This window comes from Brachycentrus maculatus, unplaced genomic scaffold (assembly GCF_059751285.1).
Source record: "Brachycentrus maculatus isolate JH-2025_06_01 unplaced genomic scaffold, ASM5975128v1 h1tg000153l, whole genome shotgun sequence".
In the NCBI taxonomy this organism is placed as follows: domain Eukaryota; kingdom Metazoa; phylum Arthropoda; class Insecta; order Trichoptera; family Brachycentridae; genus Brachycentrus; species Brachycentrus maculatus.
In genome coordinates, this window is record NW_028280906.1 from 1,094,660 (window position 1) to 1,122,352 (window position 27,693).

At 33.3% G+C, this 27,693-nt stretch overlaps 1 protein-coding gene across 2 annotated transcripts; it reads left to right on the forward strand.

Moving 5' to 3' along the window:
- Positions 1–1,469: 1,469 nt before the first annotated feature.
- Opa1 (Opa1 mitochondrial dynamin like GTPase) lies at positions 1,470–25,025 on the forward strand. Of its 2 annotated transcripts, XM_088261355.1 has the most exons (24): positions 1,470–1,526; positions 2,472–2,650; positions 2,744–2,990; positions 3,067–3,202; positions 4,994–5,092; positions 6,431–6,472; positions 6,745–6,819; positions 6,899–7,065; positions 9,083–9,285; positions 9,890–10,000; positions 10,653–10,782; positions 12,058–12,156; positions 12,758–12,892; positions 13,488–13,633; positions 14,157–14,318; positions 15,710–15,897; positions 16,667–16,730; positions 17,895–18,026; positions 18,575–18,763; positions 19,739–19,948; positions 21,436–21,520; positions 21,852–21,945; positions 22,544–22,654; positions 22,955–25,025. In XM_088261355.1, exons 2-24 carry the CDS (start codon positions 2,622–2,624, stop codon positions 23,017–23,019), a joined length of 2,919 nt encoding a protein of 972 aa, XP_088117481.1. In that variant the 5' UTR covers positions 1,470–1,526; positions 2,472–2,621; the 3' UTR covers positions 23,020–25,025. The 2 variants fall into 2 exon arrangements, with proteins under 2 accessions (XP_088117481.1, XP_088117482.1); XM_088261356.1 differs by lacking the exon at positions 6,431–6,472.
- Positions 25,026–27,693: the final 2,668 nt, after the last annotated feature.

Below are 27,693 nucleotides of genomic sequence, written 5' to 3' on the forward strand. Positions count from 1 at the left end.
GTGAATTAGAAATATGTTTAATATATGGTACTGACAGTTATCGATTACTAATTATTATTTAGTAAATAAAAGGATTTCATAAGTCTTTGTTGGTTGTAATACACACAAACACACATACACACATACACACACACACACACACACACACATCGGCTATTTTTAAAAGTTGTAAATATTTGATGTTTTAAAACATTTTCGACCTTAAGCAATAAAATCCAACCGGGTAATTAGAGCGTTCTATTGTTATTATATTAGCGTTTTAGAATGTTATTGGCTATCTTGCTACAATATTTAAAGTTTAAAATATTACACTAGTCTTGTTTTACTTGCGTTAATGTAAACATCATATAAAAATCATAAGAAGGTATAAGCAAATTAGTACCGTGATCAAATGGAATATTATTACGCTGGCGCTGTAGAAGGAAAACATTTCTATACGTGAATTTTCTCGTTGAGTTGGGTGCTCGGAATATACTGTGAGGAGTCTAATAAAAAAGTACGATGAATGCCTTCCAATACAAATCAGTCTTGAAAAACCACGTCATTCCAGCAATTGAGTACATCAGTAAACATACTGCCGATCCTATGTTCCAAGACGATTGTACACCTTTCCATAGAGCCCGTATATGTTATTATTTTATTTTATTATTATTATATTTACTTATGTGATGTGTATTTTTTTATTATTCTTACAGAAAACTGAATTCAAGAATTTATCCGGAGTTAAATCGCTGATTTGGTCCGGGAACAGTCCCGATCTGAACCCAATAGAAAATTTATGGGCTATAATGAAGCAAAAACTTGCAAAAAAGCAAATAATATCCACGAGTTTAAAAATAGTTTATTGAAGTTTAGGAAGATGAAATGTCTTCAGAAATTTTTAATTCACTCTTTGCTTCCACGAATAAAAGAATTTTAATGATCATTTTAAATAAGGGTGATGTACTTTTTTTATTTTAAAATGTTTATAAATAGAATAATAAAGGAATGTTTACATTTTTTCCAAATATACACGTAATAAAAAACTTTCAATTGTACCTTCAAAGGCACCCGATCCATATTTAACCGTTGTGCGGCTGAGGGTCACGTAATCTGTTACCTGAAATATTTAGGTAATTTTTGTATACAAATCAGGAGGATAATTTTTTTAAACCAAGTACAAAGGGTATTCATCAAATATGTAAATTGATTGTAAAAGAACGATTAGTACCTGAAGTTTAATAAATTATAGTCAATTTTATAATTTTTAGCGAAAGCGATGGTTTTCGTGTTCATCGGTGAATATACAATGTATAAAAGTACAAGTACATATAAGAAAAAAACAATGTGATATTGAAAATGGAAAAAAAAACTAAAAATATTTGCTTTTTGTCGAGGTAAGTACTAATAGTAAAGGTAAGAACCTGATAAAAAGGCAGCCACCGATTGTTGAATAATGGTAACATTTTTATGAGCATAGAAAACAGTTTAGTGGTTTACAGTCTGTAGCAGCTGTAGGATTTTGGCATAAGTAGTCTCTGGCGGGGGTGAAACCAGGGGGGGTCGACTCGTAAACGTCAGATTGTTCAAAAAACGACCAGAAAATGACGAGACACACTAATACACTAACAAAAACACCAAAACGGGAACGAAAAATACGAGATACCAACAAGTTGTTCAAATATTTCAAATAAATATATACAGACTATGGTTATAGACAATTATCGATAGAAAAATAGAAATCCGTCTATGAAGAACTTCATAATATTGAGTATTATGCCAAAGTTAAAGTTAAATTTTGCGTATGAAAGTGTAGTTTTTCTTACTTAACACAACGCTCCCTTGAATTTCTGCAGCACCCCCCAAATGCAAAAAAATTAAAAACGCCTAGCCAGACTTCCAAAACGCCCACAAAGGGGCGCTGGCACCCCCGTTAAGAAACATAACTTCAGAAAGTGGTGGGCACTCCTTCCGCCCTTTTAAAATATTGTATTTTCTAGAATTTTAAATATAATATAGTAATTTGAAAATTCTATCGTTTTTGTTTTTGTTGAAAAGCCTTATATTTATACATAGTTTGGGATAATAATTTCAAAAAAGTTACCATTACCATTTACCATTGTAAGGCTGAGTTGAGTAACCATTATTAATCGCCTGAATTCTTTTTATAATTGTCGCGTTTTAGCCGTGACCTTTCTATTTTTGTTTACACTGAAATAAATAAATTTAGATAGTGAAATATCTTCTTTGTAATATTAATATTATAATTTTGAAAATATGTAATACAACAAATTTCAATATAAATACCATTTAACCTGAAAAATGAATGATAAATATTTCGGCGGGTGGATTTGACATTCAGCCGCGGCGAAGTCACGCCCAGCCGGGAGCTTAGTACTTCTAGCCGTTTACGTCACTTCCGGCCACTGGCGAATATCACTTCCAGCCATAAAAAATCGAGGTAGTTGGCGGTCTTTATATAAAATAGTTAGTCTGTGGGTGAAACTGTCGGCAGGTCTTTCGTGTTTTTCGCATAGACCCTGAATATTCCGAGTTATTCGTAACTATTCGTCAGATTTATCCACGTATTGTTATCTAAATATCGTTTTTGATTATTATGTTTGCATAGCGAAACATTTAATATGGCTCAAATACTACGCGGGCATTTTGGGTGAGTCTTTGAGGTTACTTTATCGGTTTGTTTCCTTTCTAGAATGAAGTATAAATGAATATTATATAATTGTTGCGGTGTCTACTGTTTCAGGTTCGTGTCCGTCGTGTCCAAGAACACGCGCAAGCCGATTTTATCGAGTTCTCAAACCAGGCAGTTGACAATTTGGTCTTCCAGAAGTCTGGAGAGGTCTAAGCCATTACTGAAGAGACATTCTCCCAATAGGGATTTGTATGTAAGGAATTACGGGATGATAATTGCCAGGGTTTTGCGTGGCGCCTTGAAGATACGGTATATTTTATTAGGTGGCGCGGTCGGGGGAGGAATGACGTTAAACAAGGTTAGTTCCCTTATCGTTTCGCAAAACTTTGCAACAATAAAAAACTTCGATACATTATTTTGAATATTTATTTTAGAAATATGCTGAATGGCGCGATGGACTGCCGGACATGGGTTGGCTCAATGATGTCATTCCTGACGCAGATCAGTGGAATAAATTTACTGGGTCTCTAATATCCATGAAAGATAATGTGTCAGAAAACATTAATATTGGTACGTTAACTTTAATCAGTTTATATAATCGTGATTATCTAAAGTAAACTTTTCTCCTGTTTTATGGATAAATAAAGTTTGCCGTGTCTTGGAATTTCATTTGAATATATCTTATAGTTAATTATTTAAAAATTAATAACACACACAGTGTTAAGGACTCATGATATAAAGTTATCTATAAGGTACATTGAATGATATTAGATTATAATTATATTACTAAAATACAGTCGAACTCGGTTATTACAAGCACTGATATAGTGAGATCTCGGATATAACGAGGAAACATTCGTTGAAATTTTGGTTTTTGGTTTTCTCCATACATTTATTCACGGTTATAATGAGCAACTTCTCGGCCATAGCGAGCAAAAATAGATCATATTTCTTTTTGGTGGTTGTATATATTTGAATGTTTTAAAACATTTTCAAACTTAAACAATAAAATCCGCCCGGGCAGTTAGACGGATGCCGCCGGGATTGGATTACGTTTATTAAAAAAAAAGGTTTCACGCATATGAATTAAAATTGCATGTTGCAAATTGCAAGCTTTGTCATGTCGGTAGGGACCTACTTTATTACAATAAACTTTTTTATAGTTAATAAATTTCATGCTTGTTTCGGGGATTTTTACGATAGTTTCCATATTTTGTATGTTCTATGCTTATTATGGACGTTGCATAATAAACATTACAAGATGGGGATAGTCAGATCAATTCCAGAGCAGGTCAGTTAAAAACAAACCCTCAAATTATCAACATATATACCAAAAGTAAAAAGTGTCTCTCAATTCGTGAAAAGGTGGAAATTATTCGTGAACATGGCGCGAAAAATGTTGAAGTTTTCATCATTCTTAGTGTAAATATTGTGTTTTTATCTGCATTTAAAAATAATATCACGGACTCGAACAAAAAGGGACTGTGATTTTACGAATTTTGATGAAACTGCTACATTGGTTTTGTACTCAAAGAAGCACACATTTTCCCATATTTATCGGAAAACTGGATTGACAGAAAAATATGACATTTGTGTAGTGGGTGAATTGTATAAATTTTGTTTCAATTGCGACATATAATCATATTATGTGACCATTCTATATAACATACTTCTTGTGATTATATGTATGTAGGTATGTTTAAAAAAAATCCTATTCCGGATATAATGAAGAACGGTTATAACAAGCAAATTCAGTCGGTCCCTTCATCCTCGTTATAACCGAGTTCGACTGTATCATATCTGAGTTAAAATATCTGATTGAATGTACTGTACACTCAATCAGTATATTGACATAAGCATTGTAGTTATAAACACCCATATGTATACTAAATTCAAGCGATTCTTGTAGTTACATACCTAATTATCATCAGATTATTTGATTTTGGCATTATTTGGTATACAATTATTTACAACTAACTCATAATTTGAATAAAAAGTACAAACGTAATTTGATGCTAACGTATGTAGTTATTTTCATTGTATTTATATCTACAATTATTGTCTGCAACACAAAAGTTGGATGAAACAGTCATGTCTGACAATTGAAGTCAAGACAAGTCTGACATTCTGTCGATTTTACTCCACTCAAACGTATTTTGTTTCTTGATTTCATGATAAAATTATTCCTCATATATTCTACAAATTCTTAGATGATCCTTTTCAATAGTCCAGGGTTAAATTAAGTTGATTTAAGAAGCAATATTGAATATCGGTAAACACAAGCACCACACAATTGCTAATCTTATATAATGTACTCATTGTATTGTGTTATATATAAAGTTGTATTGCTTTAAAATGTAGATCCTAGGTTGAAAATGTTGACTGAAGCTAAATACACTGAAATGAAGCAATGGTTTGGCGAAAGATGGGAGAACGCACTGGAGGCTGCAAATGCCAACCGTAAGACATTTATGTATAAATTATTTTGCATGTGGTAAAGAGTCCTTTTCAACAAATTATCTTATATGTATAGTCAGGCTTTAATACTTATCGTCGCAATGGAAACTGAACAAAACAGCGTCATATGGGGTCAACACATTCTAGGTATTTTTATAACAGCTTTTGTGATCCCGCATACAGAATGCAATAATAATTATTTCGCATAGGGCAATCCTTATTTTTCTAAGATCATAGTTCTTTTTGTTCTTGTTGTTAACTTACCCGATCCCATTTGTTTGTACTATTTTCATTCTGTAAGCAATTGACCGTACCAAAAAGTTGTTTGTAAAATACAAAGTCCACTTTTATCGGTTTTGGCAATGTTGGTTTTATATACAAATTAAGACAAATATGTTAAAATTGTGATAATTTATCATAATTTTAACACAGTTTTTAGAAAAACTATATGATATTAAATCATTGAGTATTAGGCACTTTTTAAGGTGATGAAAAAAATACGTAAAATTCTTAGAAGTGAAATGAAGCTTATCAACTAACTTACCCTAGAAATATTATTTTTTCTTTGTATATTTTAAATTCCTTTGTTTACATAAGATGACAACAATTTTTTATGTCTTTTAATTTAAATAATTATAAGTATCTTTAACATTGCTGTTACAGAAAAATTGGCCTAAAATAATAGGAAGAGATTTATTTTTTTTAATATTGACCCCGTTGGCTCCATTGGCCCCAGAATGATTGTGATTTTCTTTATTTGCACTGTGAATTACTCAGAAGTACTCTCATAATTGTAAATTAATCAAAGCACTTACATATGGCATTCGTGCTTGCAACAGTGATCCAGGGAATACCAAAAAATACCAATATATTCCATAGAATTATAGTACATGTAGCATGAAATAAAGTGCTATATATTTTTATATCTTGAAATTTTCGTATTAAACAGGCAAAGATATAATTTTTCTTTTATTAGACCATGAGTTTTTTTTTTTTTATAAATATTTTATAATTTTACAATTATTATTTTCATCCAGAAGTGTTAAAGCGAATAGATTTTTCTTGTTTTCCAATGCTTCAGTTTCATCTTTTTTTAAATGTTTATTTGTGCAGATAATTCAATGCTTTATTATTTTTGGACTGCTTTCCCATACAATTTTACAGTTGAAAATATTTCACTTTTACCATTAATGCTAAATATTAAGGAATGCCTTTTATGGAATGATTATAATGAATTGAATATACGTACTTCAATTTTTGCTCCCACATTTCCACTCATCTATTTATTTATCCGGTGATCTGTTACATTCATTCTGTAAGATGTGTCCTTTTTTTCAATAGGTGCCAACGATGCAATTGACTTTATTAAGAAAATATCATCAGGTAAATCATTTCAATTAAATTATATAAATCATCCATAAAATGTAATCTTTATACTAGTGCTTATATTATCATTTGCCAATTTTTATCTTCTTCTTAGTTAGTATTTTGGTTTTTATAAACTAGTTTTATAATTCTTAATATTATTTCAGATCAAAGTTTTGGCTCAATTCTCCAAAAACACAGACCAGTACATTCATTAAAATTTAACCAACATTGAATTTTTTCTTATACACAAGTATTTATAATGTATTCTTATGTTTTTTCTATTTTAGAAACCAAAGATGAGATTGTAAATATGAATACGGCTTACGCCAAAGATGTGAAAGAAACCCCTCCAAAGTCACACGGTTTGTTGCATTTAAACATATGCTTTCAGTTTTATACATAATTTGTTACATTTCTTAGAATAGTTTATAATATTTATAGGGTCGTCAGCTGAGCAACGTGTTATTTCCTTACAAGAAGAATTAATGCAACTTCAAGCGAGATACCAAAGAGAGTTTGATAAATTAGAAAAAGAAAATCGAGAATTGAGAAAACAAAATATTCTGCTTCGCGGAGGAAGGGATATGTCTTCTCTTAAGAAAACTAAGGTTCGTTTCATAGTGCTTTATTTTTACTCTATCACTAGCTAAAATAATTTCATTCAGTTCTTTTATGTCTGTGAGTTCTCTAACTGTCCCGCTTGTTTGACTCCCAACGTAGACTTGAAGGCACACCGAGAACCTAGATTCTTCCAGTGGCTTTGTTCAGTGAATGAACGCTTTTCATTTTGCTTTACTACTCAATCTTCTCAACTAGAGTACTACTACTTCTTCTGACCCTTATCTTCTTATTTAATTGTTATATTATATTATATGAAGGCAAGGTGGTCAGTCCTGTACTTCAGGTACCAGTTCACATTAAATATGAAATAAATACTAGTGTGAAAAAATATTCAAATATATTGACTCCCCTTGGAATCGAACCAGGGACCTCCAGCATGGTAGCCAAATGTACTAACCACTACGCTATGAAGCCAGACAAAATAGAGTACAATGTGTCTTTTCAGAGAGGTGGGGTTTCTTAGTATGTCACAGACTTTCTTTTTCTTTCCATGTTCGCTAGTTTAGCATATGGCCAACACGTGACGTCTCCAGGTCACCCTGTCACGCTCCATCTCCTTGGCTTCCTCCCAGGTCAGTCTGGCATCTCGAATTTCCGCTGAGTATAGTTGGTGAATGGTCGTCAGCGCCCTTCCGGGGTGCCGGAATCCTCGGGGTTGGAAGAAGAGACATAAGGGGTTGATGCTCTCAGGTGGCATTCCAAGGACATGTCTCAACCATGTCCACCTTCTCCTCTTCATGACTTCCAGTATGAAGGGCTGTTGAGTGCTTCTCCTCACATCGTCATTCCTGACGAAGTGATACCACTTTATACCCAGTATTCGCCTCAGGCACCTATTTTTAAAACTTGCTAGTTTCTTGCTTTGAGCTTTGGTGAGGTGCCTCGACTCACATCCGTACAGCAGCAGTTAGGATGCAGGCGTTAAAGAGACGACACTTGGTTTTGTCGAGTAAAGCACTGAGTCCCAGCCGTACGTTCAGTTCCTTCTGGACACTACCGCCCTCCACCTTGAGTGTTCCAAGGTATCTGAAGGTGTGGACTCGAATGAGCGCTCGTCCCTCACAAGTAAGATGTTGATCTCGGTCCAGACAGGCTGAGTTGCACATGACATTGGTCTTTTTGATATTCACTCTTAGGCCTAACCCAGCGGAGTTTATTTGGAGGGAGTCAATTATATCTTGCAGGGCTTCGATCGATGTTTCCATTAGAACTCTCCTCTTCCCGTACCTTTGAAAGTAGGTGATACAGGGGGTCAAGGATAGCGTCTATGCCACTCTTGACGTATTCCGGATAGCTGATATAATTTCGGTATGCGTTCGGGTGCTTTGCGTAATATTGTGTGCTCGCGGAATGTTCAGTTGGGCAGATACTGAAGGGACATCGAGGGGTCTAAGGGAGGTGGACGATTTAGCACGTGACAGAAGCGATCTTGAGAGAATATATAGATTACCGGTGCTTGTAATCACGCAAGGATTTATGACCTTTGTTGTATATTTTTTATGTTGAAATTTTTTTTTACACTAGTAACTTGTCCTAAAAGATTTTTGATCAAATTTACACTGCATTGATCCAATGCACTGCTATATGCACCATTGGGTGTGGATAAAATGAAATTATTGTAAAAAAATGAGTTTGGAAGTAATAATCTTCGGCTGCAAAAATAGTTTGATTTTGGACCTCACAACATTTTATAGCTAACTTTTAACTATCCTTTTCACATCACCATGTGCTTATTATTCGAAGAGTCAATGAAGTAACATAACAATTTGAATACTTGTAATTAACTATTATAATTTGTTTGAACTTGATACATTTAGACAGATTAGAATCTTTTATTACATTACACCATGATACTTCCGTGGGAAGTCAATTTGATACAATTTTTATATGAGGCTGCCAAAAAATTAAATGAAATAAATCAGCAAATATACAGATATAAATAAAATGCATTTATATTCTCAAGTTTTTTGACAAATATTCTAGTAAAAATTATTATATTTGCAGAAATCATTAATCGACATGTATTCGGAAGTGTTGGACGAGTTGTCGGGGTACAACGGGAGTAGTATCGACGGGGTCTGGGTGGGGAGCGACCATTTGCCCCGAGTGGTTGTTGTCGGAGACCAGAGCGCTGGCAAGACCAGCGTTCTGGAGATGGTCGCTCAAGCTCGGATCTTCCCCCGAGGAGCCGGGGAGATGATGACCAGGTGAACCATAATTTTATATCATCTTTACACAGCCTGTGAAGGTCAAGACTGTAAGCTAGTATAGCGAAAGAGTATTTGCCTTGCCAGCTGGGATATAGTACATTTTCTGGGCATTCCGCAAACATGCACAACTGAAAATTGACGATTTTTGATTTATGACGTTCTTGAAAGGAGTGAGCGAATTGTCATAGGCGAAAGATTATTCCAAATGTATTTATAAAAAAGAATTAAGCATGGGTAAAACATAATATTTACCCGCTACAGAGCAGAAAGTGTTGTTTCGCATTTTGAAGAAAAAGTATTGTTTAATTATTTTTTTTTAAATATACTTAATATTTTTCAAATGGAGAAGAAACATTCAGGTTTTACCTAAAAAGATCTGTTTCACAGTAAATAGTTCAAAAGGTGGCTTGATATTTATTTTAATACATTTCATCATATTTTTTAAACTTTAATAATGATTTTTTCATATATGACGTTGTTGAAAGGAGTGAGTGATGCATCAAAAAGCACTATTTTTGTTATTGTATTTTACATACCTAAAAAAACGCTATAAAACAATTCCCTATGTGTGAAATAATTCTTTTTATCTTATGGTTTATAGGGCTCCAGTAAAAGTGACTTTATCAGAGGGCCCTTATCACATTGCGCAGTTTAGAGATTCTTCCAGGGAATTTGACCTTACCAAGGAATCTGATCTCTCGGAATTAAGAAGGTGATATGAGTTTGTAATTATACTATATGTACAGTTTGTTACTAATTGTTGTCTTACGATGTCTTTTCCATTCCACCATAACAGTTGTATTTGTGAAGCATTAAATGAGTAACTTATTGATTTTTACTTAAAAAAGAATTTGTTTTTAAATTATATTTTAGTTGAAAAATATAAAAGATTTTGAAGATATTGAAGTGATTACCCATGAAAACGTTACCTGCTTGAAATTTACGTGATTTTTAAATTTACAAATTGTGTTAATTTTATTGAATTTGCGATATGAATTTATACATGGTAATTAGTTTAATAAGCGATTGCTGTTACTATAAACTTATTAATGTGTTCAAGCGGCTGTCTACTAAAACTTGATTATTCATACACATTAAGAATGTTTTCATACATGTACACTTAAACTTGTTTATATAATGCAGTGCCCTATGCACCATTGGGGTGTGGATAAGGGTTTGAATGAAAAATGAAACACTTAAACAATAAATTATTGCGTACCCTTTGAAGTTTCATTAACCAGTCGATGCCTTTAAAGAAGCTTCTGTCTCAAAAAGAGTCTCGGCCCTTTGCAACTTTTTGCTTTGAATCAATCATCACTAAATATAAACAAAAAATTATAAATAAATGTGTATGTGTGTGTCAGGGAGGTAGAGCTGCGTATGAGAAACAGCGTTCGCGGAGGAAGAACTGTTTCAAGAGATGTCATCTCGATGTCCGTCCGAGGGCCCGGCTTGCATAGGATGGTCCTGGTCGACTTACCCGGCATCATCTCTGTAAGCCTAGTTTATGTATTTTCACTCTACACATTTAAGGGTATTTGAAAAACATACACCCATCTCCAAATCAATCATTATTACCTGGTCCAGGGTGTATGAAAACATCGTTAATCCTTTTCATATTTGCCATTATCTTTGTCACAAATTTTAAAAGATTATTTGAAGACTGTGTTTCCAATGCACTTGTTTATTAAATATTTCTATAAAATGTATCCACTTTATCATATCTTTACCATGCGATCTATTCACATAAATCACTTCTTCTTTTGTGCTGTCCATTTTCGGGCATCTATCATGGCACTGTACTGTTCCAGCCCCTGGCAGAGCTTAAGAGCTTCTCCACTTGAACAAATATCCGAATAAATAATGTCAACTTCATTGTAAAACTGTGTACATCTATGAATACAAATATAAAATAAAAATGATTTTTAATATGCATCACATAATCGAATAACTTTTTTGACTCTTAGAAAGAATTCCACTCAGCGAAACACAGTTTTATAATAAAACCGACAATAATCATCATTTTCTCGTATATAATGCGTCAATTCAAAATTTGATTTGATTACATTTAAAAAGCAATGTCCGAATCAGTAAAAGAAGTGTTTTTTATGTTTTTTTTCTTACGGCCATCAATCAAACGAGGATATAGAGAACCTTGTTTATTTCTATGAAAGTCCTTCGAACAAATTAAAAGCAAGTGTTTAATTCTATGTTCACTGTGTAACTTTAAACTCTGGTATCATGGCACCAACTTTGTTTATAATAAAATTTGTATTGACAAGTATTTTTTGTTACGTTAACCTCTATTCGTAAAGCAATGCTTCATCAATGGCTGCTGAGAAGAAAAAAAAAGAAATTTTACTCATTGCGTTTTGAATTGTTGATGAACAAATAGGTTTATTCAATTATAATTAACAAACAACGGCTGGTTTTTAACCCCATATAAGCTTTTGAATTTTATACTTAAATCATCTTACACAGTTCATATTCAGATTTCTGGATTTTCATTTATACGAGGGAAAATAATGATATTTTTGTGTGAAAAAGATAAATTAATGTGAAAAATAAGTTTCCGTTGCCTGCTGCTGTTAATAGAGCCAACTTAACTGGGGCTAGAAATCAGTCGGCGTCTTATATCTTAAAATTGTCATTAAAAACATGCGTTCTGTTGCATTATTTGAAATATTGAAAAGCGGCAGCGATTTTATTATTTTGCTTTTCTTTTCTGCTAATAATTTGAGAAATGGACTTATCTATTTTTTTTTACAGACTCAAACCGTGGATATGGCAGCTGACACGCGTGATGCCATTAAGGAAATGACACAGGCCTACATGAACAATCCAAATGCCATCATTTTGTGCATTCAGGTATTAACACATTGTTTGCGGGAATCGCTAAAAAGCATGTTTTACACATTGTTGTGGTAGAGATCAGGAGATACTTAAAAGCGTTCCATTTGCTTACTTTTGGTAGAGCGCGACAGATGCAAACAAACATTGTACAGATGGGAATTGGGTTTGCGTTTACTTGTGAATAGTATACTGAGGGTCCGGTGGCAGACTGTCTGAGTATAATTAGGGTCGGAGCTGATGAACAAAACGACTAGTTGTTATATCAAATTTGTAACAGTAATGTTGGTTGTAATTTAAAATTCTACACTTACAAACTTGCAATAGTAATTAGGTCTTAATGTAAGTTACTGTTAAGTCCATGTTTAAAGATATGAATTAAATTAATATGGAAAAAAGTTAAATGATAATGTATTATGTATTAGTAGGCTTACCTGCTGGAGAGATATCCATCTCTTCTATTTTGTTATATAATCTCTATATTTTCTCGGTTCATCTATGACTCTGTTTCACTATGGTTAAAAATAGATACTTGTCATAAAAGTGCATTTATCAATGAAAATTTAGTTTATTTGCTTGTTTTTAAATTTTTATTTTAGTAATTTAGTATGTGTTTTAGGATGGATCTGTTGATGCCGAAAGAAGTAACGTCACAGATCTTGTGGCCCAATGTGACCCGTCGGGGAAAAGGACCATCTTTGTTCTGACGAAGGTTGATTTAGCTGAAGAAAATTATCTTTCAGACCCCACCAAGGTAAGTTGACTATAATTTAAGGACCCCAGTGAAAGAACGACTTAATTATAAAAAAAAATCTCTCTGAGATTACAGCATAAAGTTTTTTTTTTGCCTGTGTTGGAAACTGTTCAGAAGTGTATATGTAGTATGTTGCGTATGATCTTCCATCCATAGGTTAACCGTTAAGTCATTTTGCATTAAAATGGTCTTGAATGATATTTTTTTGACATGTTTATATTCATATAATATTATATTATTCATATTATTGTAGCAGATAACAGTCGGCTGACACTGTTGTCGGTTGGCCTCTTGCCAACTTTGGTCAGTGTTGGTTGGTCCTTAAAGGTTCGGTCAGTGTTGGTTGGGCCAATATGTTGGTTCTTATAGGGCTTATTTGTTTAGAACAGTGGACTTGTAGTAGATACCTCTTGCGGTTTTGATTAATTTAGATCTGTATGCCTTTTATGCAACTATGAGTTGTGAAATACTGTTGAATATGAGTTTACACGTTTAAGTGTAAAAAAGTGTGGGTTGGTAGGCATGTCGTTAGCATTGTCTGACTATGGAGTGTTCACATGACATTTCTCCTTTGTTTATTTGGTTTGCTTTACAGATCAGGAAGATCTTATCCGGCAAACTGTTTCCAATGAAAGCTTTGGGTTATTTCGCTGTTGTGACGGGCCGTGGCCACAAAGATGATTCTATTCAAACAATAAGAGATTACGAAGAAAAATTCTTCAAGAATTCTAAACTTTTCAAGTAAGTGTAATTCAATAGATATTTTTAAGGTTGTTAGTTTAGTTAAAAAATCTTGTGTTTTTTTTTAACATGTTTATAATTGCGTTCCAACATAAATCCAGGGCTCTATCAGCGATCTGTTTTTTTTTTTTAATTAATTTAATTTACAATAAAAGTTAAATTATTCAATATTCAAGGTACCAATTAAAGGCATCAGCAAATTTTAAGATTTTTTCTTTATATGTTTTCCATATAAAAACTGTGCGTGGCAATGTAATAAACAACAGCAGTAATGAAATAAGTAATTTTACTATGTGCATCTTAATAAAAATAATAATAAAAAATATGTTTTTGTGCACTTTTCTCAAATAATTTTATTTGAATTTAAACATTTTCAAATAATTTAAAGTTTTATATAATATCAAAAAAAATGGTTGGAATGTTGGAGAAATTAGTAATCCTTTTTTATTATGTAAAAATTTTAACTAACAAGTTTTTTGTGCGTTTGTATTTGACTAAGCTTATTCGTTGAAATGAATTGCAGGGATGGTCTGATCATGTCAAGTCAAGTGACTACCAGAAACCTGTCGCTGGCAGTTGCCGAATGTTTCTGGAAAATGGTCTATGCATCTATAGAACAACAAGCTGATGCATTCAAAGCCACACGCTTCAATTTGGAAACTGAATGGAAAAACAGCTACCCAAGGTTACATTCTTATTCTTAGAGTCATATTCATTTATTTGATGGAAAAACAGCTACCCAAGGCTACTTTCTTATTCTTAGTGTAAAAACAGCTACCCAAGGTTACTGTCTTATTCTTAGTGTCATATTCTTTTATTTGATGGAAAAACAGCTACCCAAGGCTACTTTCTTATTCTTAGTGTAAAAACAGCTACCCAAGGTTACTTTCTTATTCTTAGTGTCATATTCATTTATTTTTTTTATCCTGACGCCTTAATTATCAATTGAAATGACTCCAACATGAAAAGGTTCCTTCTCAGCCATATGAAGTGACTGTAAGAAAGAATGTCTAGCAATGTTCCAGGCACAGGGAGGTACTAAAGTCATAGATCTAATATTTCCTCATATTTTATATTGTTTTTAAAGCAAGAAAAATATTGTTTATTTCTATTTTTAATATTTACAGAGTACAAATTGACAATACGACAAAGGTATTGAATATTGTAAACAGCAGCAAATATAATACAATAATTTTATAATGCTATTCATTGATTATCTGAATTGTTTCATTTTAATTTTATTATTATCCTATAATATGAAAATTATGTGTTCTTAATTGATTTCTGGAGTCCATATCATGAGAGAGCGTTCATTTTCTTTCCCGTTTTGTGGTTTTTACTGTCTATTCCTGGGTCAGTGTCCTACTCTACGGTCGTTCTGTCCGTTTCTACCGATTTGGTTGTCCAGTCAACAATGGATTTTGTTTAATTCATAAAGAGTCATTCATAAAAAGTCAGCGATAGCAACTTTCTATAGCCCAACAGCTGAGATAAGTATCGGTTCTAATTATTTGGTAAAACATACCCTTAAAGCAATAGCCATGGCAAAGTCTACTCTTCCAAAATCTCCAATCTAGAATCCACGGATTTTTAAAGATTGGCTCTGTAAAAATAGCCCTAAACTAAACTCTTTATCCGATAATGTAATGGTTGGCACACTTGGCTACCGTACTGGAGGTCCCGGGTTCGATTCCCAGGGGGGAGGGTAAATAAATATAAGTGATTTTTTATTCTAATATTTATTCAATATTACCCTGGACTGGTATCTGAAGCGAAAGGTTGATCACCTTTCCTTCATTTGTTGACGACCAAGATAACAGTGTTTATATGATGCAGTGCTCTGCACACCATTGGGTGCAGATAAGGGTTTGAATATGAAGATATGCAACTTGGATATCAAACGGTGTTTGAATGTCTCCGAACTTACCCCGAGTAGACTGAAAGATATGAGGTTATGCAACTCTGTGTGTATATTTTGCTAGATTCATACAAGGTGAAAGGTTCATTTATTGGGGGAAGTTTGCTACATAGGAATTCATTATACGGAATTTGAATTGTATGTCTAAATGATTTCAGAATCCGGGAATTGGACCGAGACGAACTGTTTGAGCGCGCTCGCGGAGAGATCCTCGACCAAAGCATCAACTTGTCCATGGTGCCGCCCCTTGTGTGGGAGGAGAGGTTGATGCAGGCCTTGTGGAGCATGACTAGCACCCACGTGTTCGAGAACATCTACCTGCCTGCCGCCATGACACCCAACAACAGTAATTATACCATCACCTAAACTATTATTTATTATGCCATTACCGTTGAAAATTTGATCTGGGGCTGTTATGGATAAAACGGTCATATTAAAAAAAAAATTGACATCAAATAATTTATGGACAATTACCAACTGATACAGTATAGGCGATTGTCCACTATCCGGAATTTGACCGTCCAGCAGTCCGGTTTTGAAAAATAAAGCGACTACGACAGTTTAGCGTGATCGAATTTACGCGTAATGTGTTCACGCACCGATCAAGAGCACCGATCCGAAAAAAGATGGACAAAAGCACAAGCCAATCGTCATTTTAAAACGCTAACTGACATGCCAGAGGGTGAATTCTGTGTAATTCCGTGTAGTGGACAAACGCCCTAAGGGCGCTTGTGCACTACAAGGAATTTTACTGTCCGGCAGTCCGCTTCTTGCAAATAAAAGCGATTACGATGGTTTAGCGAGATCGAGTTCACGCGCCCTGTGAAAGAAAGATGTGCAAGTGCACAAGCCAATCATCCGTTTTATAAAATATTTGTTGTGTAAAATTACATGTAGTGTACAAGCGCTCTATGTCCTCTACTTACGTGATTAATTTGTTCCTTAGGTTTCAATTGTCAAATACATTGAATTTGACCGCGGCACACCTGTGTCCGGCTCACGGTTGCAAAGCACTTCTCAATAGGATATATTTGCCTATTTTAGGATGTATTGCCAAGAAGCCATTAACCCTATTTCATTTTACATTTGTCAAATGAGTCGTTTGAATTTTGCAGACACTTTCAATACAACTGTGGATATCAAGTTAAGGCAGTGGGCTGAGGGAGCTCTTCCGCTAAAGTGAGTATTTTATGTGTTCCTTGTAATGAAAACACAGCAAACCTTGACTTGACATTTTACTAGATGTCAAGGTAAAAAGTCTATGTAGAGGTAAAGTCGTAAAATGGGGGTTAAAAAAAAATTGTTTTTCATTTTATGAAAAACAATAAAACTGAAAATTAATGGAGTAAATTGCACAGTATGTATTATGTGGCAATTTTTTTACAAAAAAATATTTTTCTAGAGTGCTGGAAAAGTTACGATTTAGATAAATTTTAAAATACAATTTGTGAATAAATGGCAGCATGGAGTTGGCAAAAAAAGAATGAAAGTAGACTAAAAGCAGTCGAAATGCGATCTCTTAGAAGAATGTGCGACAAACGATGTATGATGTTCAAATAGTGAAATAAGGAAGGAATGCAAAGCTGAGAAAAGCATTATTGATAAAATTAAGAAAGGTGTTTTGATATGGTTTGTACATGTGGAACGAATGAGTGAGGAAAGAACGGTAAAACAAATTTATGAGGCGAATGTAGTTGGAAAAGGGAGTAGAGGAAGACCGAGAAAACTTAGGAGTCTAAATAATCGGCGGGTATGTATAAGGAGATGCATGAACATGGAAGAGGCAAAGAATGTTTGCAAAGACAGACTAGTGTGGTGTTCTTTTCTCTCTGCCTACCCCTGCGGAGAAGCGGCGTGATGGTTAGTTAGCTAGAATAATTAAGATGTAAAAATGGATTTACTATAAAAAAAAATTTCGGTAAATTTATGTAATAGTTATTATAGTAATACATAGTTGTTATTTATGTAACATTACTTGACATTTTTACACAAAAGCAGATTGCGTATGTTTGCAGATGGAAAAAAATTAAAAAATCACATTTTAAATAATTTTTTAAATCTAAATAAGTACACTTGGTGCCATTTTCTTATGAAAATATTACAATACATTTTTTTTACTAAATTTAGGTTCTATTTGAATTTAAACAATATAACTAGAAAAAAATATTCAATGAAAATTTTATATCAAGTTACAATACATATTAAATAAGGGTTTCATTAAAATTCTTTCTTCACGACATTGTAGAAATATTTTGAAAAAAATAGGTTATATATTATTTATAAGTTAAATAAGTCATATTGAAAACTAAGCACACTTTTACTGACTTTAAATTAATATTTCAGGTCTGTAGAGTGTGGTTGGGAAACTCTCCAAAAGGAGTTGAATGATTTTCTGAACAAAGCCAAATTATCATCCGACCATGACGATATTTTTGACAACCTGAAAGCTGCTGTAGTTGATGAGGCTCTTCGCAAGTAAGTCACTTTCATTTAATTTTAATAATGACCTTATATGCACGCGTGCAGTAGAATGGAGCACCATCTAGAGCAGGGGTGGGGAACCTTTTCATTTCTAAAGACCACATGCGTTTCTCTGATCCAATATGAGGCCACAGTAAAGAAAACTTTGACAAATAAACCAAATATTTGTAATTTGCACTGTAAATTATTTAACGCATTAAAAAAAATACTTAAGGAAATAATACAATTAAAATGTAATGTTATTAAATATTAAATCAAATTCAAATCCTTTATTAAAAAAGTTATACATATATCGCTCACTCAACAACGTCATATCGCTCACTCCTTTCAAGAACGTCATAAATCAAAAAACTTAATTTTTAGGAGAACGTTTTGAAAGTTTAAAAATATAATAAAATGTGTTAAAAATAAATATCAAGCCACTTATTGGACTTTTCACCGTGCAACAGATCTTTTTAGGTAAAACCTGAAGGTTTTTTCCCCATTTGAAAAATATTTAGTACATTTTTTTTCTGATATGGTTATCAATGACCATTTTTTAGGCATAGTTGGGAATCAAAGGCTCAGGAAATGGTCAGAGTCTTGCAGTTAAATGCTTTACAAGACCGTGCCGTGGGCGGAAAACGAGATTGGGATGAAGCGGTTGCCTTTCTGGAAAAGTCCGTCAAAGATACGCTCAAGAAAACCGAAGACACCCTAAAAATCATGATGGGACCATCATTCAAAGAGAGGTATATATTTTTTATTTATCATATTCTAGGCTATAAAAAATTCATTTATTAATATTTTTATAAAAGCAGCATTGAATGACTGAATGACAGCATCACCACAGATTCAGTATTAAAATGAGGTAAATAAAAGAAAAAGCTATGGAATATAATAGGCCGGCATTTGCACGCTTTATTGACCTCACAAAGGCGTGCCATACTTAATGATATATGCAAATGCTGACTGAAATAAGAGCGCCCATAGAAATACATAGCTAAATAATCAGACAACTCGACCCTAACACAAACACCAGAATTAGAGCAGATGGTAAACTCCCAAATCCTGTAAGAGTCAGTACTGGCATCAAACAGGGCAGTCTGAGTCCATTCCTCTTTGACATTATCATGGATAGGAATGTGGAGGATATTAAAGCGCTACAGACTGGGAAAGAAAACCATAGACATGGTTTGCTGTGAAGATGATGCTGTAGTATTCACTGAGACTGACGAGGACCTACAATTACTCTTGCTCGTATTCCATCTTGCTAGTCAAAAGTACAACATGACTATTTGAGTTACAAAGACTAAGAGCATGGTGTTCTTTCGGATCCCAGTGGGATGTAGCATGACTATGGATGGCGTCTTAGTGGAGTAGTTCATATATCTCGATGTGGACCTGTGTGGTCCACATTAAGGGGGGAAGGCAATGAAGAAGACAATGGTATGCATGGGAAGAGAATTGAACCATTAAATACATGCTCCTCGTTAATCCAAGAATCTGGAATGCAGGAAAGGGATGCCTTTGTGTGATTTACATTTATGATCAGGTTGTCACTGCGCCGATCCAACGCAGCATTCTATACATCTTTGGCTGTGGATAGGGCAAAAAAACATCTCAATCATTAATTTAGGTCAAAAAATATTTTAAACCTCAATCTAGAATGTAAGATCCATATTACAATTGAATTTGAGCATGTAACAGTTTCAATGATGGTTTAGTTGGCTGTACTGGCAAAGCACTACGGAAGAGCAGTACAAGCGTCGCAAGGTGCGTGATGAACTGGAGGGTCTGCTGAGGTCGAGTGGGATACGCCGTGCCGCGGGACTGACTTACGAGGAGCTCGCGGCCATCCGCAAGAACCTGCAGCACAAGGATTTGGAGGTGGATCCTGACTACATCCGAGATACCTGGCACCCGGTCTACAGGAAGTGAGTCAACAACCAATTTCAGTGCTTTGCTAAAATATATATACTGACTCAAGCTCTTCCCTTCTAAAGTGAAATAGAGTTATTTAAAATGCGGTGATTGGATTAGTAATCATTATCATTACTTTCTCTTTCACAATCTTAATTCTTCGGCTACCAAGACCGATAAATAGCCAGTATTACCGAATGTCAGATCTGACGTCATGATTTATAAAAGTCTCATACACATTTTGGACGGTATGTTAGAGGGGTTGTGGAATATATATTTTTTCGTATTATGTTTATTTCTTCAATAAGTTTTACATCGTTATTTAGAATTAAATGGTCATTTATATCTTACAATTAGTTGTAATATGGCAAAAAATGATATTACAAAAATACTTAAAGAAAAACAAAGTTCAATAAACCAATTTTGTTTCCGCAAAAAGTGAGTTATGTAAAGCTGTCATACTCTTCAAATAGATACATTTTAGTATGTTAAGGTTAATCAACAATATGCAATAAATTGGTTGAAATGTAATACATCTATTGCATAAATAAAATAATAAATTTCTCAAACCCCTACTTTATATACGTTGATACCGGATGTCGTCAATTAAGTCGTTTGATTTGCAGTATTATGCGCACAGCGTAAAAAGGAGGTGGACATTAACCCTTCCCTTACGATGCTAAAAACTTCCGCAAATGATTTATTTCTATTGCTGTAAATGAATTTCCATACATAATATGTAATACTTTTATGTTATACGTAATTATATTACGGAGTAATACAAAAAAAATCTGATCTCTTATCTACTATAATTTATATCGATATTCTCATTTTAAAAAAGTTTCCCAGTTTCCGAGTTGTAGTAAATATATATCATCGGGAGGGGAAGGTTTAAGCATGTAGCATTTACTCGTTAGTCAATTTTGTACATTTAGTAACTCTGTATCATAACTCTGGCTGTGAAATTTTTGTCCCGCCAAATGAGAAATGTAAAAATAGATTTATTTAAACAATCGTACAGAGTGCTTACAAATTATCCAACTCATTTTATTTTTGAATGATTTATATTGGAAATGCGGTATTTATAGCATAGTAAGTCCTGGTAGCTAAGGGTCAACTTAACCATTTGCCAGTTTATCCCTCTCGTGACTCGGGCAAAAAGTTTGTGTTGCATGATGAGTCCGAGTGCTGCTCGGGCAAATTGTATTCCAACTTTGTGGTATTCATTTGCCCGACCCAAATATATTTATTTATTTTTTTATTGACTAACCCGAGCAGTGTTCTGGTATTCTTGTTTTGAGTTGTTTGGTGATGATTTCCTGCACCGACGAATTTTCTCGCCAAAATTCGACTGTTAAGTGGTTAAATACTAGGCTTTTTATAATGCTGATAAAACTATTTTCAAGTAAGTTTTCAACTCTACGTCTTATTACATATTGTAAATTCAGCAGTCATATTAATTTACTTGGAGATGAACTAATCGTTTTTTATTTTATTAAAGGCATTTCCTAAAACAAGCCCTGGCTAGAGCCTATGAATGCAGACGTGGCTACTATCTCTACCAACAACAAGGACTAGAGGGGGAAGTAAGTTCAATTATTTCATTCAGAGCATGCGTAATATTCATATACAATATCATCAGTGCTTATGAATGATATTTTTATTTTATTTTATTTTTTTTCATAAGTATTTAAGATGGATTTAAGCGACATGGTACTAAATTTGGAAATGTTTTATAAACATAGCCGGCTCATTTTTATTTTTTTATTTTTTCTTCTTCCTGTCAATGACATAGATCTCAATAGTGATAGTGGCAAATTGAATAATGACAAAAAGTAAAAACAAATTTATTTTTTCACAAAATCATACAATAAACACAAGTTTTGAAATATTTTTGTACATAAATATGGTTTCCAGGTTGAATGCTGCGATGTGATTTTGTTTTGGCGTATCCAACAAATGATGAAAATGACTGCCAATGCCCTGAGACAGCAGATTATGAATAGAGAATGTATGTATATTATTTTATATTTGTATAAAAACACGGAGAAGTAACTGCTTATAGAGTACGAACCATATAATCTAAATAATATTATCAAGTGAGATGTAGTAATATCCCAAGTGAGATGAAGCATCACGCTTAAAATTCAAGTGCTATCAAATTTTTAATAAGAAAGGGATGTGTAGTGACATATGTAAAATTCTTTGCCTTGTTTCTTGGTGTTTTTGTACAGTTATCAGTAATACAGACTTTATAATAAAAAATTAAAATGCTAGTTTATTACTTACTTTAGTCCGCCTCCATAGTGTAATGGTCAGCATGCTCGCCTACCGTTCTGGACGTCCCGGGTTCAATTCCCAGGGGGGTTTAATAAATATAAGTGATTTTTTCACTCTAATATTTATTCAATATTACACTGGACTGGTACCTGAAGTGGAGGGCTGATCACCTTTCCTTCATGTGTAATCGATCTAGATAACACTCCGTTTATATTAAGCAGTGCCCTATGCACCATTGGGGTGTGGATAAGGGTTTTATTTATTATATTATTATTTGGCAAAACCAATGGTTGAATATTAATAAAGTCTGCTGTTTGTGTTCATCGCAGCTCATCGGTTGGACAAAGAGTTGAAGGATGTATTAGATGAGTTTGGACAAGATTCCGATAAGAAGAAACAACTACTCACCGGTCGACGCGTCGCTCTCGCTGAAGATTTGAGTAAGCAACCTTTCTAATAGTTTTATTTTAAAATTAATAAAATATGACCATGTTTCATTACTTCGCCGCTTAAAACGGTTCTATTTTAATCGGCACATGAACATATATTCTCTCTCACTTCCCTACAATATTTTTACAATCCCAGAGCTCTAAAACTCTTGTCGAGAACTTTATGTACCTTTCCGATTATGGTCACCCTATGGAGGGCAAGGATAAGAGCTTAGTGTATGTACGCTACTTTTGCTTTTTGGTAAACTATTGTGGTTAGACACAACTGAAGAAATCTTTCTTTTGTTGCAGAACGGGTTAGACAAATTCAAGAAAAGTTGGAGGAGTTCATTGCTGCGTTAAATAAAGAAAAGTGATGATTACGCTTTACGATTCTTACTAACTTCATGTTTATTTTGAAGTTAATTTTTTTTTATCAGACATGTCATTTTGCTCATTTTCAAGATCGGAAATGTTTCGCAATTACAACGGATTATTTTTTTATTTCATCTGATATATTACATGTTTGATTTTTCATTTGAATGATCTAGTATTAAATTTTACCATTTGTGACACTCAAACGAAAGAACAACCACCATTTCAGTAATTTTGATATTAACATATCAAGTAAGCATGTGTTTCTCAATCTTTATTTTAAATCTTATTTTAGAAGATTCTGACATCTTGATTTTTTACTTGACATGAATGGTTTAAATTTAGAATTATTATTGACAAATATATACTTTTCAATGTTTTTCATTAACTACAATAATCCTACATTATACATATTAACACATTGACTACGGGGTGCACATATTGGTGCGTTTCAAAAACCTTGTTCTGCGGCGGGGTGCACATTTTTATGCATTTTAGTTCCATCAACTTCATACAGAAAACCATGTCTTAGATTTCTTTCTTTCATCATATTTGCTTTGCTGTGTAGCGGATAGGTGTAGTTATAGTACAAACATGATTATCTATTCTTCACGGGCTCAAAACGGGTTTGAAGTTTTCAAGGAAGTACTATAAATTAATTTTTTAAGAGACGATTGATGCTATTTTTGTCCCCTAGTTCAAAATATGTATAACAGAACACAAATATCATTGACCTTCATTTAGTCATCTACTTATACCTGTAATGCGATAAAGTCGAGTGGGGAGAGCCATATAACATGCCATTGTTTATTTACGGCCCTTGCAATTTGAGCATTTGTTAAACTGTGGGGTTATTTTATTTTAATTTAAATCCTGTTGGAATTTTTGGCAAACCATTGATTGATGTTTGTATTTTTTAAATGTTTAAAAATATATCCTACAGATTTAGTGATTTTATTAGAAAATTTATGATTATTGTTCCATACAGTTTGATAGCATAAGGTTTTACTGTACATTCTAAAAATATTTTAATCACAAAATCATGATGTAAACAATTTTTGTTACATTGATCCGAGCTCTACAGTTTGAAGTTTACAGCCATACTTGGCTTGTGAAATTGCGATCAAATCTCGCCTGCCGCAAGTCACATTTTAAAAAGAAACTACCCGTAGCCAATGTATAAAGTTAGCAAATTATCTTGTTATATAGTTCATTCTTTTTGTTTAGTGGGGGAAATAGTGTTAGATCACTGATTAGAGGCATTCTTTTTTGTTTCGCTTCTTGTTAAATTATTCAATCAAATATTACACTTGCAAAAAATGTATAAATAGATTTGTAATGAAATTTCCAAAAAAGCAATATTTAAACTTGTTAAACAATTATAGGTTATGATGATACTTATAGCGTAACTTTTGGGCATTTGTGATAATTTCAAGCTTACGCAACAACATCCGGAGGGTAGCGTACGTAGCTAAAAGTGAATGTATTTATTTTGATGGCAATATTACTCGCGCTTTGCAGCTAGCAATAACACACATGGGTATTATAGACATAGATAGTTTTAATTCCCTTTAATGGGGAATATTATTATAAATAATGTATTTAGTAAAAATATAACCGTAAGCAATATATACTTTCTTTAGCTGTTTATGAACTTAATCATAATAACTTCCACCGCCATTACTGAAGAATTTAATGTATCAATACATGTAAAGGAACTATAAGTAATATATTAAGTACTTACTTTATATTATACATTAAGTACACACATGTGTAGTTAGTATTTGAAGGATTATTGTTTCATTGAATTAAACATGTTTATACATATATTTTTGTATGCCTTAATTATAGCAATATTAATTTAGAAACAAGGAAAAAAATCAGTTTATTTACGAATATTAATAAAAACGATTTCTTCTTTAAGATATTTTTGTCGTCTAGTCTGTTAGAAAGAATTTCTTTATTAATTGTAATTAAACTGTTATCTAATAAACAAATTAAAAACAAACTGGATTTAATTTTTTATTACCCTGAAAACACGCTGGTTTATTAAATTTATAATTATTTTAACCCCATTTTGCCAAATGATTGTAATTGTAATTATTTTCTTTTAACTCATTAAATGATATATTTTTTTTAAATATATTTTTTTTGTTATTGGTACCTAGTTGCTCAAATTGTTTTTTGATTATTTGTGCCCAAATGGCTAGCAACCCTTGGTGTTTAATAACCAGCTCATTGAAAGGGTGGAAAGTTTCAAGTACTCGGAAGTGTACACTATGGATAATAGCAGCAAAAAATAAAGTACAAGAAGTGAGTTTAGGATTTGAAGGCATTGCATTCGACAGTATGAAGGTTTTCTAGTGATCTGATTTGTACTCGGTGAAGACTTAATGCCGCCTATTGCATAATAAGCAGCATTAAGTAGGTATAATGCATAAATGCGTGCATTATACCTACATGTCTGTGAAACATGGCATCTTACAAGGGTTCAAAACCGCCTTGTTCTTAACTTTGACAGTAGGTATCTAAGATAAATTTTAGATGTACAGTGTGACTTGGTGAGGAATGTCAAAATAAGGCGTAAGACGCAGTGACTCATGCTCACCAAAGGCCGCAAGAAAAGGCGATTCAGTTGTACTCTCATGCTCTCACCAACCAGGACAACCACTGCTGATAATTTGTCAGCAGTTCTCTTCTGAACTACGGGACACAGGCCTGTCTTGGGAGAATGCAATGGAGCTGGCAGCCGACAGAAATGCTTAAAGGCGGTTTGTACTCCACACAAGGAGTGAATATTAGTACATATTAAAAGAGTTAGATTATTTCTTAAAAATTATAAGGTATTACATTATTGCTGATAAAGAATTTATAAATGTTCCTTGCCAGCTCTCAGACAGAGATCATGGGATGCGATTAGAATCGTATTGTTGATAGAAATGTCAGCAAGAAGTGTGAACAATGGAGCAAGTGCTGTGAAAACATGAAATAAAACTCGTGTTATTTTCTATTTAACTTTATTCAATAGGTATGAGTAACACAATATGTTATCATTTTTACAAAACAAGACATTCGAAATCTCTTTTCACACACTCCATTTACAAAAAAAAATACATAAAAAAATAAATAAAAACATGTCACTAAATTGTACAAAAACATGCAAATATTTTAAAAGTAAAATACTATGTATGTAGAAATATAGTTTATTACACCCTCTACCAAGTATCCTCTCACTAATCCACCATCAAAAGTTTTCCTAATTATATAAAACAATATACATATACAGCTCTGTAGACTACCATTTATTTGAATTTCATATTTCTCAATTTTATTAAAACTGGAACCAAAGCAAAGTATGTAGTTGAAAAAAAAATTGTACGAAATATGTAGAAATTACTAGGTTCAAAAGTTAGATTATTTTAATTATTGACTGCCAGCAGTTTTGTGGTAATTTAGCAAGTTTGTACTGAAAATACTCACGATAGTTGTAAAAGTGGAGAAAGAAGCGGAGGAAGAAGAAAAATCCACTGGAACGACCAGATGGAGATTGCTCCAGCAGCCTTGCTTTCATTATCAGGACTCAGGACGGAAGGTCACCATCATGTGAAATGTAAGAAGATATGACATATCCACTGAGATGCACTTTGGCCGTGAAACTAGTGACCAAAATAGATGATTTGTACAACAGATATATATGGAATTGTTTAGTAGCCTAAGTAATCAAGGAAAAAAGTATGTAATTGTTACTGTGGAAAATCTCATGTGGTAAATGATCACATGAGATTTTAAAGTTTATATTTATCAGTCCATAATCGATAAATCTAAAAAATATATAGCAAACTCATTACGACGGTGAATGGGTAAAAGTAATCCCAGTAAATCTAAATGTACATACATATGCTCCACTTTATTACTGTGAAGGTTCCTATTAATATAATGAAACTATCTTTAATACAGTTCTTAAGCAAAAAGATTCTGCAGCAGATAATACATCCGGATAATACCTTGATTTGTTAGTTACAAATATTCCAAATTAACACATTTCTGGTGAAGCCACACATGGTAAACGGAGAGCCCTCTGCGCACAAATTTACTGTCTCTGGACATGTCTGAAAATGACTACGTCTGGACGTCTATGCATGTCTGGATATGTCTGAACATGTCTGCACATGTATGAACATGTCTGTACATCTGGACGTCTGTGCATGTATAGACATGTACATGTCTCTACGTCTGGACGTCTGTGCATGTATAGACATGTACATGTCTCTACGTCTGGATGTCTGTGCATGTCTGGACATGTCTGAACATGTCTGAACATATCTGAACATGTCTCAGTAATACTCATGATTACTGTAGGTCACCATATTTAAATACTATAAAAATAATACTGGAAACCTTATAGTTATATAGATCACTTGTTTTATTTCGTCATACATAACTACATAGAACTATATTTGAATAGACAAACATCCGCTGATGTGAATGGGGTATTGCATTTTCTATTCAATAATTACACTTGCTGAGTTGTAAGTAGAATATTTTATTTATAGATTAAGTAAACCCATTACATCAAAAGAAACTTAAATGTGTACTTCATACATATGAATTTATAATATTAAAAATATACATATGCACACATTTTCAAAAGTGAAAATTTCGTGCTATTTATGAAA

Excerpts from the sequence above, each read along its gene's own strand:
- Opa1 (XM_088261355.1), top strand. The coding sequence starts at position 2,622 with ATGGCTCAAATACTACGCGGGCATTTTGG. Across the intron at positions 7,066-9,082 it reads CTTCTCTTAAGAAAACTAAG|AAATCATTAATCGACATGTA; the intron begins GTTCGTTTCATA and ends TTATATTTGCAG. Across the intron at positions 22,655-22,954 it reads CGCTCTCGCTGAAGATTTGA|AACGGGTTAGACAAATTCAA; the intron begins GTAAGCAACCTT and ends CTTTTGTTGCAG.